The 18,323-nt window shown below is 39.9% G+C and overlaps 2 protein-coding genes across 27 annotated transcripts in view; both read left to right on the top strand.

Annotated features, from left to right (window-relative positions):
• Positions 1 to 18,323, top strand: part of LOC113653753 (interferon-induced very large GTPase 1-like) — an 859,689-nt gene that overhangs the window by 156,143 nt on the left and 685,223 nt on the right. The window lies entirely within an intron of this gene.
• LOC113661809 (alpha-tectorin-like) overlaps positions 13,751 to 18,323 on the top strand; it is a 113,872-nt gene continuing 109,299 nt past the window's right edge. For 22 of the 25 annotated variants that reach the window (XM_047816184.1, XM_047816183.1, XM_047816182.1 and 19 more), the window contains exons 1-3: positions 13,751 to 13,790; positions 13,960 to 14,008; positions 14,432 to 14,458. In XM_047816184.1, the coding sequence (XP_047672140.1) occupies positions 13,969 to 14,008; positions 14,432 to 14,458 (67 nt within the window). In that variant the 5' untranslated portion in view covers positions 13,751 to 13,790; positions 13,960 to 13,968. The remainder of the gene's footprint in view (positions 13,791 to 13,959; positions 14,009 to 14,431; positions 14,459 to 18,323) is intronic. The other 3 variants (XM_047816194.1, XM_047816196.1, XM_047816185.1) reach the window with 1 other exon arrangement.

Genomic DNA, 18,323 nt, shown 5'->3' with positions numbered 1-18,323 from the left:
ACTCCTATACAACACAACGCTGTACACTCCTATACAACACAACGTTGTACACTCCTATACAACACAACGTTGTACACTCCTATACAACACAACGTTGTACACTCCTATACAACACAACGTTGTACACTCCTATACAACACAACGCTGTACACTCCTATACAACACAATGTTGTACACTCCTATACAACACAACGGTGTACACTCCTATACAACACAACGGTGTACACTCCTATACAACACAATGTTGTACACTCCTATACAACACAACGCTGTACACTCCTATACAACACAATGTTGTACACTCCTATACAACACAACGCTGTACACTCCTATACAACACAATGTTGTACACTCCTATACAACACAATGTTGTACACTCCTATACAACACAACGTTGTACACTCCTATACAACACAACGCTCTACACTCCTATACAACACAACGCTGTACACTCCTATACAACACAACGCTGTACACTCCTATACAACACAACGCTGTACACTCCTATACAACACAACGCTGTACACTCCTATACAACACAACGCTGTACACTCCTATACAACACAACGCTGTACACTCCTATACAACACAACGCTGTACACTCCTATACAACACAACGCTGTACACTCCTATACAACACAACGCTGTACACTCCTATACAACACAACGCTGTACACTCCTATACAACACAACGCTGTACACTCCTATACAACACAACGCTGTACACTCCTATACAACACAATGAAATTCTTACATAGTTTCAGGACTGAGGCTGAACACAAGCTGAACTGGTTAGTGACGAACACCAGAACTTTGCGTGTTTTTTCCCTGAGACGCCAAAACACTTCGATTTCACTCAACTCATCATCAGAAGCTTCGTAAAGAGTCGACTCGGTTACAGAGTCGACTCCGTAATAGAATCCCGGAGAGAGTCGATTCGATAGCAAAAGTATAGCACTGTTACTAAATATAAGCACGATATCTTTGAGTGTCTCCAGACTGTAACATAGAGAATAAAAACCTAGTGATTGAGCTGTTTGTGTGTGGACTATTTTATCTCTCCGGTTCAGTCAGATAAAAACCGCCTAGATTCAAAACAGCCACACAATTCTGTTCAAAAACCTTCACTTATGTATCTTTATTAAATATAAGTACTTCTAATCATCATAAATGAAATAATTATTCTTAATGTAAGTTACATTTACGGAAAAGGCAAAGCTAATATCCTCGAGCTAGCCGTAAGAAGCATTTTTGTTTTTCCACCAAATTTTGAACATGCTTTAGATACTGCGCTGTGATTGGCTACTACACCCAACATCCTGCGATACGATTGGCCGAAACTGAACACCAGCCAATCCTCGCTGTATTTGACGGAATACGGTTGGAATAAAGAAGAAATTTTCAACATGTGCATGCGCACTGTATCGGAGTCGAACCAATCACGGCTCAGCATACTGCACCAGACTGCATTTCAGCCAATAGACAAACAGAATGCTTGCAGCTCATTTACTAAGCAATAAGCAGCTACAAAGACGGGAGGTTTTTTCCCCCCAGTGTTGCCTGTTTTTATCCGACATATAATGTTTACATTTTTAACAAGAAATAAGCATTAATAGCGTTTACAGGTGACGTTTATCACCTGCCTGACACAATGTAAAATACCTCTTAAGGCCTCCCCTGGTGTTAAAATTGCGTCGGCGTATTAATTCGTCCAAAGAAACGTCCGCCATCTTTGTCACAGCGAATCCGGGGACGGATGTGCGCATGCGTGGAATCAAGACGCTCGCGCTAAGGAGAACACTGCGCATGCGCAAAAGGGCTGCGGGCCCCTGAAGAAAGTAGCAGCTGTTTAAAATAATACAGAAATAAATCATTATTTAATAAACTTTACAGACAGATATTTAACTGGGAGCATGTAACTTTACATCACATATTGTATTAAACTCTTAAAATATATAAGAGCATTTAAAGTGTGTTGTTTCTAATGTTTAATGATATTACAGAGTGTGGTGTAGCTTAAGCTCATCTTTATTGTTATAATAATCACCTGGCTGGTTGGGGGTGAGGACTACAATAGAAGACAGAGACATTTAAAATTCATGTCATTTAAAAAAGATTTTGTACTTTTTTGTACTCCAGGAAGGGCAGTGTGGTGAAGTCACGTCACGCCACGCCACGCCACGCCACGCCACACCAAGTCAAGTCAAGTCACGCCACGCCAAGTCACGTCAAGTCAAGTCAAGTCACGTCGCATCACGCCGTCACATCACGGCACGTCACACCAGGTTATGGCATGTCACGCCACACCAAGTCACGTCAAGTCATGTCACGCCACACCAAGTCACGTCATGTCACGTCAAGTCACGTCAAGTCAAGTCAAGTCACGTCGCATCACGCCGTCACATCACGGCAAGTCACGGCATGCCAGGGCAAGTCAAGGCAAGTCACGTCACACCAGGTTATGGCATGTCACGCCACACCAAGTCACGTCATGTCACGGCAAGTCACGTTACGCCAAGTCATGTCATGGCAAGTCAAGTCACGGCACGTCACGGCAAGTCACGTCATGCCAAGGCACGTCATGTCACGTCACGTCACGGCAAGTCAAGTCACGTAACGGCAAGTCAAGTCACGGCACACCAAGTCACGTCACGTCAAGTAAATTCAAGAAGCTTTTATTATAAGTCCCTTTATCACCAAAAGAACACCACAGTGAAGCCTGGTGGTGGCAGCGTCATGCTTCTCTTCACCTGGGACTGGTGCTCTAGCTATAATGGGAATCTGGGATCTCTTCAAATTTCAATCTATTTTGAAGAAACCCTCCAGGCACATGTTAGATAGCTGAAGATTAAAGAATTAACCTTCTAAAGGAAAGCACAAATCCAACTCAAAGGAATATCTTCAGATGAAGATCAGTGTTCAGGAACTGTCCAGTCAGAGTCCTGATCTAAATCCTATCAGAAACTGTGTAGAGGAGATCCCCTGTCTCTCTGATAGATCAACTCCATGCTGGATTACAGACAAACAGAGCCTTGACCAGGGAATTAGATACGATCTGTACACACATTTGTGCTCTTACCAACCAGGCAATTAGATTTTTTCTAAAACCCTTCTGTTTCTTTTTCACTTCAGTTTTGTTGGCAAAGGTTCTTAATTTTTTTACATTACAAAAACCTGTGATTTTATCAGAAGTGTGTAGACGTTTTATATCCAAAAAAATGTTATGTCTGATTTAAATAAACTGAAGCTTTATTTAATAATCAGGTTGATGTAAAGGGTATGTTTCCTTTCAAAGTATGTTTCCTTTCAAAGACCCAATGAAACAGAGAGGACATACATTATACTACTGAACAAAATCTTAAGCCCAGGGAAACATTACAAGTATTTGCATTTCACGCTGGTGGATTATAACCAGGTTGTAAGAACTGCATCAAAATGTCAAAAGAAGAAACAGGAGGTTTCAGGCTCCAGGGTGATATCAGTAACCACATTACTGACGGAAACGATTACCAAACAGTGTGTCATCAACAAGCTACTGGATCAAAAGGAATAATAATAATTATTATTATAATAATTCTAATTATTATTATAATAATTCATTCATACCGATTTTCCGAACTTCTCGGGTCACGGGGAGCCTGTGCCTATCTCAGGCGTCATCGGGCATCGAGGCAGGATACACCCTGGACACCTGGAGTGCCAAACCATCACAGAGCAGACACACACACACTACGGACAATTTCCAGAGATGCCAATCAACCTACCATGCATGTCTTTGGATCGGGGGAGGAAACCGGAGTACCCGGAGGAAACCCCCAAGGCACGGGGAGAACATGCAAACTCCACACACACAAGGTGGAGTTGGGAATCGAACCCCCAACCCTGGAGGTGTGAGGCCACCGTGCCACCCTATACTACTACTACCACTACTACTACTAATACTACTACTACTACTACTACTACTACTAATAATAATAATAATTATTATTATTATTATTATTATTATTATTATTAATGGTCTAGGATAGAACATTGCATTGGTTTTTTTTTTTTATAATAAACTCAAATATAAATTGATGATAAACTCAAAATTCTACATAAAATTACAAACTGGACCAGAGGTCTAAGATCTTTTATTTGTGCAGGAAAGAGAAACTCAATGTGTGCCAGGATTCTCATCATGTTCACACAAACTCTTATGGCAAGGAAGATTCCTGTCTACCCATTAAACAGAAAGTGTCTGATGGTGAATTGGGCTGGGGGCGGGGTTTCTGTATGACAGGGGCGGAGCCTGCAGTCCCATTACCAGCTACCGAGCTGGGAGACTCTGCCCTCGTCACGACAAAAACTGTACAGCTGGTTGTTTATTATATCAGTTTGTAGAAGCCAACATTCTGTTTTCCTATTTAAGCTTAGACAAAAATTTATCAAGAGTAACTCCTCCTAGAGCTTTCGAGCCACATGCACCAAATTCGGGTATGTTGTAGACCCTGGTCTGAAGTTCCTTGCTATGACTTTTCTAAGCGATCTGAGTTCCGGTACTTCTGGTACCGGGTCTCAAATTGGCCTTTTTTCCCATAGACTCCCATTATAAACTTTGGAGGTTTATAACTCGGCACCAAACTACCAACTATCTACACCAAAGTCGACCAGCTCCTGCTTCTAAAAGGAACACTGACCTTTATGTCCACTCGCCTCCAAAAAGCACTGCCGTTTGTGAATACCTGCATTGTCAAAGCCAACATGAAAGTTTGTCGCCACAAACTTTAAAAATCTAGTTCACATTATGATGCTTCGCAAAACCTCAAACAGGAACAACATAAAAGAACATTTACACATAATCCATGTGCATCAAAGTGATATTTATAATTATAGCTTTTAATTAGAGAAATTGGTGCCCAGAAAATTCCAAAACGAAGATGACACTTCAAATCACAAAACTTGTAAGAACTTTACACAACCTTCCATCATTGTCGTAATCATTATCCTGAATCTGAAGCCCAGTGGTTCATATAATGAGGTTGAGTTCAAGTCCCTGGACCACCAAACATCCATCTCTGGGTCCTCGAGCAAGGTCTTTAACCATCAGCTGCTCAGCCGTATAAATAAGAAGTATAATTTACTCTGGATTATGGAATCTGCCAAATGTTGTAAATGTTGCTTTGCTTTTATCTTTTGTACTTCATGTTATTATACTTTTTATGTCTTGTTAATCTGCATGCTTCATGATTTGAGAGTTTTCAGGTTATTCATTCCTGGTTTAGCTTTAACTTTACTCTCAAAGGCAGATTGTGTTACAGCAGTGTCCGAGATGGAAAGGTTAACTTTAAATAAAAAAATCTGTAGGATGAAATAGCTTCGTGATAATGGAGCTTCGACCTGAACCAGATCTGTCCCTGCTTCTTCAGGATCTGCTCATCTTGGTCTCACCAACACTGCACAAGTCCTGCTGAAACAAACACAGGAATGGGCTGGGGAATAAAACACAGGCTGAGGAATAAAACAAACACAACAAAAACAAAGAAAGGAACTGAAATAAGGTGAGTTTAAAAGGTGTGCACAGTTGCCCTCCGGTGGTCTGTGGAGGAATTGGTCTTTAGTGACGGTGACAAGGAGGTGGTTTAAATAAATTAATTTAATTAGAATTCATTTATAAATCACTTTCAAAAAATGGGACTAATAAATGAGCAGTAGTGTAGACAAATATTTTCAAAAGCTTCTAGAGGCACTTTCTAAGGATCTGACTGGACATGTTAGACTTGGTTTAGTGCTCATTTTGACAATTAGAATTTACGAAAAATAATGACTGTTTTTTTACATGAAAAATTTAAGAACATGGAATTAGACACGATTGTTCACTAACAGGTTAAACCTGTTTGCTTGACTGGTTCCACCATCTATCAGAGTGAAAGGTATGTAAACATCAAGAGTCTTCTTTTGTGACACCGAAGTGATGGAATGAACTCCCTCTAGATATCTGAACAGTGAGTCACTGACTGTGTTTTAACCATGAGTGAAGGCCTTCCTCCTGAGACACTTAAGCTAACGCTTATTTCCATGTATTTTAATTTAAAGAGTTGTGAGATATATTTCCTCCCAACAATTTTACACTGATGGTATCTATAGTCTGTGACCTTGCGACCCATTAATGATGAATTAATTGTTGCTTTTTTGGTTGCCCTGGATAAGAGTGTCTGCCAAATAGCAAAACATGTAACTGTTAAGTTTACTGACACTTAGAGCAGAATTATTCTTCTAAACTGTCTGTAAATTCTGTCCTCGCTTGTGTTAAACATCAGTCAAGTCCTGCTGTATGTACACACTACACTGCTGTGTGTCCTGGAAAAAACATTTTCTACCGCTTATCCGAACTACCTCGGGTCACGGGGAGCCTGTGCCTATCTCCGGCGTCATCGGGCATTGAGGCAGGATACACCCTTGGAGGAGTGCCAACCCATCACAGGGCACACACACATTCTCATTCACACACAAACTCACACACTACGGACAATTTTCCAGAGATGCCAATCAACCTACCATGCATGTCTTTGGACCGGGGGAGGAAACCGGAGTACCCGGAGGAAACCCCCGAGGCACGGGGAGAACATGCAAACTCCACACACACAAGGCGGAGGCGGGAATCGAACCCCCAACCCTGGAGGTGTGAGGCGAACGTGCTAACCACTAAGCCACTATGCACCCAGCAAATAATGAAATATCGCCAAATTATCTAAAGTGTAAAAGTCATTAAACCTTTAAACATTTCAGATGAAAACCCGATTTAAAAAAGTGGGAAAAATCTTTTTTAATACATTTTAATAACACTAATTAGAACTCAGTTTACTTTTAGAATTTAAAAGGACATTTTAAGGATTACTTTATTTTATTTTTATTCTTTCCTAAATTTAACATTTAATATATGAAATGTGTCTATAAAACATTAACACACCTGCCTTCTGCAGACAGCTCACTGAAATACAACAGCACACAATGGAAGGAACACAATGTCTGATTCCTGCTCAAAATTTGAAACGAAAATATCTTCTGATTACGAGTTTGAACAGTCACTAATATGAATATTCTCTCATTTCTTCTGACCTGTAAAGTATGTACCCAGTCAGGTTGGGTGGTGTACATTCCCTTCTGAAATTATGTCAGTTTTTTGGTTTTTCCACACAGAACAACAGATCTGAAATAAGATCAGAATTTGAGTGTTCTCTCTCTCACTCATTTCCTACCGCTTATCCGAACTTCTCGGGTCACGGGGAGCCTGTGCCTATCTCAGGCGTCATCGGGCATCGAGGCAGGATACACCATGGATGGAGTAATTTGAGTGTTTATTTTTTTGATATTTATATATTTTACACATTTTAAGCAAATGTATAAAACATGGCACCTTGAGTTTGAGCCACATTTTCAAGTGCTAATAAAGTTATGAGGTGACTGTCAGGTGTATTTTCTGCTCAGGTGTGTGCACGGATTCTTTAGACCATTTATTACGGAATGTTTCCTCTTGGTTTGAGTCCAACTCTGAACAGAGCCAAAATACACATCTGTCATTTTCTGAAAAACTGAAACCATTAGTGTGCTTACAGTAAAACAGTGAAACTGAGAAAAACAACAGATTCTGATGACACAAATGTTGTGTGAGCTGTGAAGAAAACCCCAGAAACAACAGCAGGTGACATCAACAACAGCCTCCACAGATCAGAGTGAAGGTCTCACAATCCATCACTGGATTAAGACTCAGAGAAATATTGAGCAGAAGATACAAAATTCTCCTGAGTAAGACCAGATGGGAATTGTACACAGATGAGAAGGTTAGGTAACCAAGATGAACCAAAGTGCTGAAAGGTCAAAGTGTGGAGAAAGTAAGGATCTGTTCATGATCCAGAACATATGATCTCATCAATAGAACATAGTTATGGTGGTGTCATGGCTTGGGCTTCATGGCTGCTTCTGGAACTTTCTCACTAATCTTCACTGATGATGGAGATCATGGTGGTAGCCACAGAATGAATGCAGAAGTTTACAGAAACATTCTGATCATTTACAGAGAAATGCAACTAATCTAATCAGGAGGATCTTCAATATGCAGCAAGACAACAATCTGAATCACTCTGCAACCAAACCCAGGATCAGTGGAAAGAAGGTGGTTTTGTACAGAACAAGATAATTAGCAGAACTGAACCTTAAACTGTGGATCATTTCACCTCCGTAAAAGGGGACGACTACAATAACTTAAAAAGGGACGTGGACAAAAGCATGGAAAAGCTTCACGGGAGAAGAAAGCTGCAGTTTGGTGTCATTGAATCTCAGTCGAAGTCATGTTATGTTGTTATGTTGTTATTGTCATTACACCATATATATCTGTTACAGTACACAGTGACATGACACAACGTTTCTCCAGGATCAGTGTGTTACATAACACACACACAGAGCTATAAGGACTTAGTAGGTGTACTAGATACATAAAGTGTATCTGTATAACCTGGTGTACACAGTGCAGGACAAGACAGACAAGACAGTGCAGGACAAATGACAGTGCAGGACAAAAGACAGTGCAGTACAAGACAGACAAGACAGAAAAGACAGTGCAGGACAAATGACAGTGCAGGACAAGACAAACAAGACAGTGCAGGACAAATGACAGTGCAGGACAAAAGACAGTGCAGGACAAGACAGACAAGACAGAAAAGACAGTGCAGGACAAATGACAGTGCAGGACAAGACAAACAAGACAGTGCAGGACAAAATACTGCAGGACAAGACAGACAAGACAGTGCAGGACAAATGACAGTGCAGGACAGAAGACAGTGCAGGACAAAAGACAGTGCAGGACAAAAGACGGTGCAGGACAAAAGACAGTGCAGGACAAAAGACAGTGCAGGACAAAAGACAGTGCAGACAAAAAGTTACAAGACAATACAAAAAGTGCAAAAAATACGAAACAGAAACAGCGCCGATGACCAGTGTACTGTAACTGTATATACTGTGTGTGTATACTGACTGTGTGTATACTGTGTGTGTATACTGTGTGTGAATACTGTGTGTGTATACTGTGTGTGTATACTGTGTGTGTATACTGTGTGTACACTGTGTGTGTATACTGTGTGTATACTGTGTGTGTATACTGTGTGTATACTGTGTGTGTATACTGTGTGTGAATACTGTGTGTGTGTACTGTGTGTGTATACTGTGTGTGTATACTGTGTGTGTATACTGTGTGTGTATACTGTGTGTGTATACTGTGTGTGTATACTGTGTGTACACTGTGTGTGTATACTGTGTGTGTATACTGTGTGTACACTGTGTGTGTATACTGTGTGTGTATACTGTGTGTGTATACTGTGTGTGAAGACTGAATGTTCACACAATATCTCGTGCAGTAACATTAGAATGAACACAGTTTCTTAGCAGCAGGTCTTTGGGATAATATATAGAGTTGTGCAAAAAACAGCAAATGACTGAAATATTGTATAGTGTGTGCGTAATGGCTGAGATATTGTATAGTGTATAGTGTGTGTGTAATGGCTGAGATATTGTATAGTGTGTGTAATGGCTGAGATATTGTATAGTGTATAGTGTGTGTGTAATGGCTGAGATATTGTATAGTGTATAGTGTGTGTGTAATGACTGAGATATTGTATAGTGTGTGTAATGGCTGAGATATTGTATAGTGTATAGTGTGTGTGTAATGGCTGAGATATTGTATAGTGTATAGTGTGTGTGTAATGGCTGAGATATTGTATAGTGTGTGTGTAATGGCTGAGATATTGTATAGTGTGTGTGTAATGGCTGAGATATTGTATAGTGTGTGTGTAATGGCTGAGATATTGTATAGTGTGTGTGTAATGGCTGAGATATTGTATAGTGTGTGTGTAATGGCTGAGATATTGTATAGTGTGTGTGTAATGGCTGAGATATTGTATAGTGTGTGTGTAATGGCTGAGATATTGTACAATACAGTTTGTGCAAAACGACTGAAATGTTGGACAGTTTGTAAAAAAACAGCAGAAAAGTGTGCAGAACAGCATGTCAACAGTTCGATGTGTCAGTGTGTGTGAGTTTGGTGTGGGTCTGTACAGTCCATACAGATGATGTGTGTGTATGTTGTGTTCAGTGTTGATGCAATTAAAGGATTTGCAACCAAATATTGTGTGATATTTATTTTAATTTTCTTTAAGACTGTTGTAATACTCATATAAAATTAGGTTCAATTAAGTTCTAAGTGCTTAACACATCTAGATTAAAATATCAGGAAGTAAAAAATGACTTTTCTGGTCTATCTTTTCAATCTCTCTTTCATTTCTCTCTATTGCATGTTAAACATGTCACCAAACCTGATGGTGCAGTGACTCCAGGGCAGGATTGATGGAATCAGATTAATTTAGTCAGGTGATAATTAAAGTCTTAAGAGCAACAGTAGAATGATTGTTGTACAGTAATCTCTACACATCTTGCTTTGTGTACAGAGACATTGTAATGCTGGAACATTTTTGTTCTCTTAGTTCCAGTAAAGGGAAACTGAAATGTTACACTGAGACATTCTGTACAACTGTGTGTTTCAGACATACGTATACACACAGTTTATCTAATCAGATTCAGTAATACTTTATTAATCCCATAGGGGGGAATTAGGTTTGTTATCACAGCTCCAAGTCACCAAAATAAGAATATATAAATATAATTCTATATAAAAAGATAAAAGAATAAGACTTACATGCAGTAAGATAAAATATATAAAAGATTTAAATAACTATACAGGTAAAGGTGCATTGACACACCCTCTGAATCATCTCCTGTAAGACGAGGGCAATTATTCAATGACTGGGAGCCAATGCAGTGAGGATAGGATAGAGGTGATATGTTCATACTCTAGCTATATAGGACTCTCTCTCTCTATATATATATATAGGACTCTAGCTGCTGTGTTCTGGACTAACTGGAGCTTGTTTATGCTCCTACTGGAACATCCAGACAGTAAATGCATGAACTAGTGTTTCTGCATCATGTAATGGGTTAGGGTTATTTATGTGAGCTTCAAATGAGAGACCGGTATCAATAATCACACCGAGGTCTTTTACTGCTGCACATGATGTAATAGAAAGACCATCCAGAGTTACTCTGTAATCAGAAAGCTTATTTCTGACTGTCTGTGGTCCTGGTACAAGATCTTCTGACTGTCTGTGGTCCTGGTACAAGAACTTCTGTGTGTCAGAGTCAAACAGGAGGAAGTTAGTAAGTGTCCACTGTCTGATGTCCTTCACACAATCTTCTTAAGCTGCTGACTCACATCTGACTTTAGATCTACAAACTGATATCAGTTAGATAAAACCTGAGCCAGGACAGTGCTGTCCCTTTAACACCAACAACATGTTCTAGCCTAATAAGTAAAAAAAAATCAATGGTATCAAAAGCTGCACTAAGATCCAGTCACACCAGCAAAGAGACACAACCCTGATCAGAGTCCAGTAACAGGACATTTACCACTTTAACCAGCGCTGTCTCTGTGCTATGATGAGGCCAAAATCCTGACTGATACATTTCATGAATATAATTCCTATGTAGGTCTGAACATACCTGCTGAGCTACAACCTTTCTAGGATCTTGGAGATAAAGGGGAGTTTTGATATTGGCCTATAGTTGGACAGCTGGCTGGGGTCGAGGTCAGGTTTTATAATCCAAGGTTTGATAACCGCTAACATAAAATATTTTGGATTTGAAAGAATTTAATAATTTTAGAATGAGTTGAATAGCTACTGATAATATCTGTTTAAAGAAACACATGGGTAAGGGATCCAGTAATGTTATCTAAAATTATTTATCTAATTTTTTTTTTGTTTGTTTGGTATTAAATAAATGGTCTGAATTTTCTGCCTGATGTTATAAATGAATTATTAATTACTGCTACAAATGGATGGTGTGCGCTTTGCGACAGTGTTTTTATTATTAGTTAATTCTGCTACAGTATTAAATAAAATTGTAGGATTATTTTTATTATCTATAATAAGGCTGGAGAAATACACCAATCTAGAAGTGTTTGAGATTTTTGTAGCTATGAATCCTTCAATGCTAATCGAAATACTGATAATTTAGTTTGACGCCATTTTTTGACGCCAAAGTTTGCGTGTTGTCATTACTCCAGGGTGCAAGTTTTTCTCTCTCTAATTACTTTCCTTTTAAGTGGAGCTACAATATCTACTGTGTAGCGAAACACTGACACTAAATAATCAGTCACCTGATCAAGTTCTGTGGGTCAGATAGCGATCCAATCATGGATGCTAATTCTGGGACACTGTTGGTAAATCTCTCTGCAGTAGTGGATGTAAATGTATGTTTAAAACGGTGACGTGGCAAATTGCAAATATCATTGCCTAAGCTGGGGGACGAGGGTTTGAAATGAAACCTGCAAATTCACAGAGGAAAACAGAATATGGTCCAGTTGGTCTGTAAATAATAATTAGAGGAACTGACTCAGTAGTCTTATTTTTTTGTGGTTACATATGTTTTTTTTAGTATGAAGAACAGGAATTCTGAGATTCTTGAGAAATTTTCCCATTGTGGGACGATTAAAGGTATATCTTATCTTATCTTATCTTGACGTCGAGCTTATCATCATGAATGACTGGGACACCTCCTCCCCTGCCAGTTAGGCGCAACTAATGTATATAACTGTATCTGGGCGGACAAGCTTCATTAAATTAACTATATTAATTAACTTTGTTTATTAACTATGATCTAATTTTATGCTAATAAGGCTACTAAAACAAATTTTCTGAGTGTTTATAGTTTTTTTTAATCTCGGGAAACAGACACAGTCTCTATATAGTGATCCCTGGGTGACGACTCAATGCAGCTAGCAGAAGGTTGGATTAGCCTTCTTGTCTGCTCCCTCGACCATAAGCTGCTGTAAGCTACATCGCCACAGTGCATTGGGATGAGGCCAGAGCCATCTACAGCATCGTACATCACCTCTACATTATTACTCTTAGTAATCTCTGACTGACAAAAGAGTGTATTGTTAGCTCCTACTTGGAAAACTACCTTCTAGTTCCTACTGTATGCTTGGCAAAGAACCTAAAATTACCTGCCATGTTCGGCACCCTGGCTCCTGGAATACACCTAACCAGTGCTGCTATAGCCCTCTAAAGGCCTAGCTACTTTCACTACTGCCTTAAGATGGAGTCATCATTAACCAGCAGGTGCTTTTATGAGGAGAGCAAACTTGTTAGGCATGTGTAGCAGAGAGGAGTGGTGTGCCCATGTGCAAGCCTTAGCGTTGGCTTTGCGACCAAGTCATTATCCATTTGCCCCGCTGTGAGGGCTCTATTGCCAGAGTTGGAGGGTTATTAACTCTGCCTAAGACATCCAGACTTTCCCCTACAGTAATTACACCACTATTCTAGTGTCTGGAACACCTTTAAAGCTGAAATCTTCTCTGTCAGAGAGCTAACTAACATCTAACAGCTAACTAACACCACAGGAAAAATTTATGCTAAAGACAGAGAAAAAATTAGTAACCATCATGCAGCTCACACACTGTAAATTGTTCAAATGAATTTTGAAGAATTTTGCTTAAAAACACATTTGGCAACAATACAAGGAAGTAAATATGTGAACATACCTAAAACTGGTTTAGACCATTGTTTATGGATTCCTTAGTTTATCAGTCAAAGTCCGCCCACTTTTACTTACAAAAGTATATAAATGATGTGGAGGACAAGGATGCCGCTGCAGTGGGAAGTAGAGTAGGAGTCAGGCTCAGCACTGACTTCTTCAGCAGGGAGGTAAAGTGACAGGATAAAAAAATAAATAAATAAAAATAAAAATAATTTAAGAGAAATTAATAGTTTCATTATTTTTAATAACATTGTTTTTGTTTTTTAAATGTGCATTAATACAAAAAATGTATTTACTTAATTTGTAAGTTTATTAACTGAGATGTTTTTCCCACAGACATACACAATGAGGTGTCTAATTCCACTGTGTGTGTTGATATTACACGGTAAGATTCTGATTACATATCATTATTTGTCCTAAGAAAACAAGTCACACTTGACTATCAAAAGTTAAAAAATGTATGAAAAGTCAATTGTCCAGTTATTTGAATATGAAGAAAATTCTTGTTGATTGTTTTAGTGTAAATCAAATATTGTGCCACAGTATAAATCTAAACCTTTAGGCTCCAAGAACAAATCTGATAAATTTGAGAATTTAGAAAGACAACTTGGAGAGTAAAACATAATCAGCCAAAGCCAGTGATCTAAACCTTATGTTGAATAGTTACATGATGCTTAAATTACAGCACAAATGACCTAAAACTAAACGACTGAATACCCCCTTAACCATCAATATCACGTTATTTTAAATTGTATCAAGTCCCATTATATATAATTAATGTAGACATTTTGTGTTGTGTTCCTTGCAGTGGGCCAAAGTAGGAGCCAATCAACAGGTGACAACATTTTAATTCCTATTTTAACTATTGACAATATATAATATATAAAGAATATAAACTCATAAATTCATTAATGATGGTTGTAAACCTTATGCAGTGGAACAAACAACAGGGGAAACAATGTATAAGTAAAATTCAGTTTACATTTTATACATTAATCATTGAAAATATACTTTAATGTTTATAATATTTATATTTTTGTTTGGGTTTGATAATCTATAAAGTGATTCCGTTCATTAACTGATTGACATTTGAATGTTGAATGTTAAAATATAACTTTGGAACAAAAGTAAAAATGTTTATAATTAAAGCACATCCTGGCTGTCCAATGCTTTTAAAGCTCCTCAAACTACAAAGAATAGCCATTATTAGGTCTAACATTAGGATCAGCTTTTAGTGTTAAAACCTAAAATACATTAGGTGGAGTCCAGTAAGGTAAGTGCACGAGTGTTACATTGGTGGGGTATTAGAGAAAAAGGGTATTTCAATGAAGACTTAAGTCTTGAGAGAAAGACATACAGTGAAAGAGTATTACAAAGAGAATAATAATAATAATAATAATAATAATAATAATAATAATAATAATAATAATAATAATAATACAGTGTGAAAGTGTTCTAGTTTGGGAGTGTTAAAGTGAGAGCGTGTTACAGTGAGAAAGTTTTGCAGGGAGAGATTTACAGTGAGAGTGTTACACTGTGGGAGTGTTACAGTGAGAGAGTGTTACAGTGAGAGAGTGTTACAGTGTGGGAGTGTTACAGTGTGGGAGTGTTAAAGTGAGAGAGTGTTACAGTGAGAGAGTGTTACACTGTGGGAGTGTTACAGTAAGAGAGTGTTACAGTCAGACAGTTAGAGAGTGTTACACTGTGGGAGTGTTACAGTCAGAGAGTGTTACACTGTGGGAGTGTTACAGTGAGAGAGTGTTACACTGTGGGAGTGTTACAGTGAGAGAGAGTTACAGTGAGAGAGTGTTACAGTCAGAGAGTGTTACAGTGAGAGAGTGTTACAGTGACAGAGTGTTACACTGTGGGAGTGTTACAGTGAGAGAGTGTTACAGTGTGGGAGTGTTACAGAGAGAGAGTGTTACAGAGAGAGAGAGAGTGTTACAGTGTGGGAGTGTTACAGAGAGAGAGAGAGTGTTACAGTGAGAGAGTGTTACACTGTGGGAGTGTTACAGAGAGAGAGAAAGTGTTACAGTGAGAGAGTGTTACAGTGAGAGAGAGTTACAGTGTGGGAGTGTTACAGTGAGAGAGTGTTACAGTGTGGGAGTGTTACAGAGAGAGAGTGTTACAGAGAGAGAGAGAGTGTTACAGTGTGGGAGTGTTACAGAGAGAGAGAGTGTGTTACAGTGAGAGAGTGTTACACTGTGGGAGTGTTACAGAGAGAGAGAAAGTGTTACAGTGAGAGAGTGTTACAGTGAGAGAGTGTTACAGTGAGAGAGTGTTACAGTGAGAGAGCGTTACAGTGTGGGAGTGTTACAATGAGAGAGTGTTACAGTGAGAGAGTGTTACAGTGAGAGAGTGTTACAGTGAGAGAGTGTTACAGTGTGGGAGTGTTACAGTGAGAGAGTGTTACAGTGAGAGAGTGTTACACTGTGGGAGTGTTACAGTAAGAGAGTGTTACAGTGAGAGAGTGTTACAGTGAGAGAGTGTTACAGTGTGGGAGTGTTACAGTGAGAGAGTGTTACAGTGAGAGAGTGTTACACTGTGGGAGAGTTACAGTGAGAGAGTGTTACAGTGAGAGAGTGTTACACTGTGGGAGTGTTACAGTGTGGGAGTGTTACAGTGAGAGAGTGTTACAGTGTGGGAGTGTTACAGTGAGAGAGCGTTACACTGTGGGAGTGTTACAGTGAGAGAGTCTTACAGTGAGAGAGGGTTACACTGTGGGAGTGTTACAGTGAGAGAGTGTTACAGTGAGAGAGCGTTACAGTGTGGGAGTGTTACAGTGAGAGAGAGTTACACTGTGGGAGTGTTACAGTGAGAGAGTGTTACAGTGAGAGAGCGTTACAGTGTGGGAGTGTTACACTGTGGGAGTGTTACAGTGAGAGAGTGTTACAGTGAGAGAGCGTTACAGTGTGGGAGTGTTACAGTGAGAGAGAGTTACACTGTGGGAGTGTTACAGTGAGAGAGTGTTACAGTGAGAGAGCGTTACAGTGTGGGAGTGTTACACTGTGGGAGTGTTACAGTGAGAGAGTGTTACAGTGAGAGAGCGTTACAGTGTGGGAGTGTTACAGTGAGAGAGTGTTACAGTGTGGGAGTGTTACAGTGTGGGAGTGTTACAGTGAGAGAGAGTTACACTGTGGGAGTGTTACAGTGATGTATTACACTGTGGGAGTGTTACAGAGAGAGAGTGTTACAGTGAGAGAGTGTTACAGTGAGAGAGTGTTACAGTGTGGGAGTGTTACAGAGAGAGAGTGTTACAGAGAGAGAGAGAGTGTTACAGTGAGAGAGTGTTACAGTGAGAGAGCGTTACAGTGTGGGAGTGTTACAGTGAGAGAGAGTTACACTGTGGGAGTGTTACAGTGAGAGAGTGTTACAGTGAGAGAGCGTTACAGTGTGGGAGTGTTACAGTGAGAGAGTGTTACAGTGTGGGAGTGTTACAGTGAGAGAGAGTTACACTGTGGGAGTGTTACAGTGAGAGAGTGTTACAGTGAGAGAGCGTTACAGTGTGGGAGTGTTACAGTGAGAGAGTGTTACAGTGTGGGAGTGTTACAGTGTGGGAGTGTTACAGTGAGAGAGTGTTACAGTGTGGGAGTGTTACAGTGAGAGAGAGTTACACTGTGGGAGTGTTACAGTGAGAGAGTGTTACAGTGAGAGAGCGTTACAGTGTGGGAGTGTTACAGTGAGAGAGTGTTACAGTGTGGGAGTGTTACAGTGAGAGAGAGTTACACTGTGGGAGTGTTACAGTGAGAGAGTGTTACAGTGAGAGAGCGTTACAGTGTGGGAGTGTTACAGTGAGAGAGTGTTACAGTGTGGGAGTGTTACAGTGTGGGAGTGTTACAGTGAGAGAGAGTTACACTGTGGGAGTGTTACAGTGATGTATTACACTGTGGGAGTGTTACAGAGAGAGAGTGTTACAGTGAGAGAGTGTTACAGTGAGAGAGTGTTACAGTGTGGGAGTGTTACAGAGAGAGAGTGTTACAGAGAGAGAGAGAGTGTTACAGTGTGGGAGTGTTACAGAGAGAGAGTTGCAGTGAGAGAGTGTTACACTGTGGGAGTGTTACAGAGAGAGAGAGTGTTACAGTGAGAGAGTGTTACAGTGAGAGAGTGTTACACTGTGGGAGTTTTACAGTGAGAGAGAGTTACAGTGAGAGAGAGTTACAGTGAGAGAGTGTTACATTGTGGGAGTGTTACAGTAAGAGTTACAGTGAGAGAGTGTTACAGTGTGGGAGTGTTACAGTGAGAGAGTGTTACAGTCAGACAGTTAGAGAGTGTTACAGTGAGAGAGTGTTACAGTGAGAGAGTGTTACAGTGTGGGAGTGTTACAGTGAGAGAGTGTTACAGTGTGGGAGTGTTACAGTGTGGGAGTGTTACAGTGAGAGAGAGTTACACTGTGGGAGTGTTACAGTGACTGTTACAGTGAGAGAGTGTTACAGTGAGAGTCTTACACTGGAGGGAGTGTTACAGTGAGAGAGTGTTACACTGTGGGAGTCTTACACTGGAGGGAGTGTTACAGTGAGAGAGTGTTACACTGTGGGAGAGTTACAGTGAGAGAGTGTTACAGTGAGAGAGTGTTACAGTGTGGGAGTGTTACAGTGAGAGAGAGTTACACTGTGGGAGTGTTACAGTGAGAGAGTCTTACAGTGAGAGAGGGTTACACTGTGGGAGTGTTACAGTGAGAGAGTGTTACAGTGTGGGAGTGT

This window comes from Tachysurus fulvidraco, chromosome 7, assembly GCF_022655615.1.
Source record: "Tachysurus fulvidraco isolate hzauxx_2018 chromosome 7, HZAU_PFXX_2.0, whole genome shotgun sequence".
Lineage (NCBI taxonomy): Eukaryota > Metazoa > Chordata > Actinopteri > Siluriformes > Bagridae > Tachysurus > Tachysurus fulvidraco.
The sequence above is the reverse complement of the archived record's forward strand: the minus strand, read 5'-3'. Positions and strand labels throughout refer to the sequence as shown.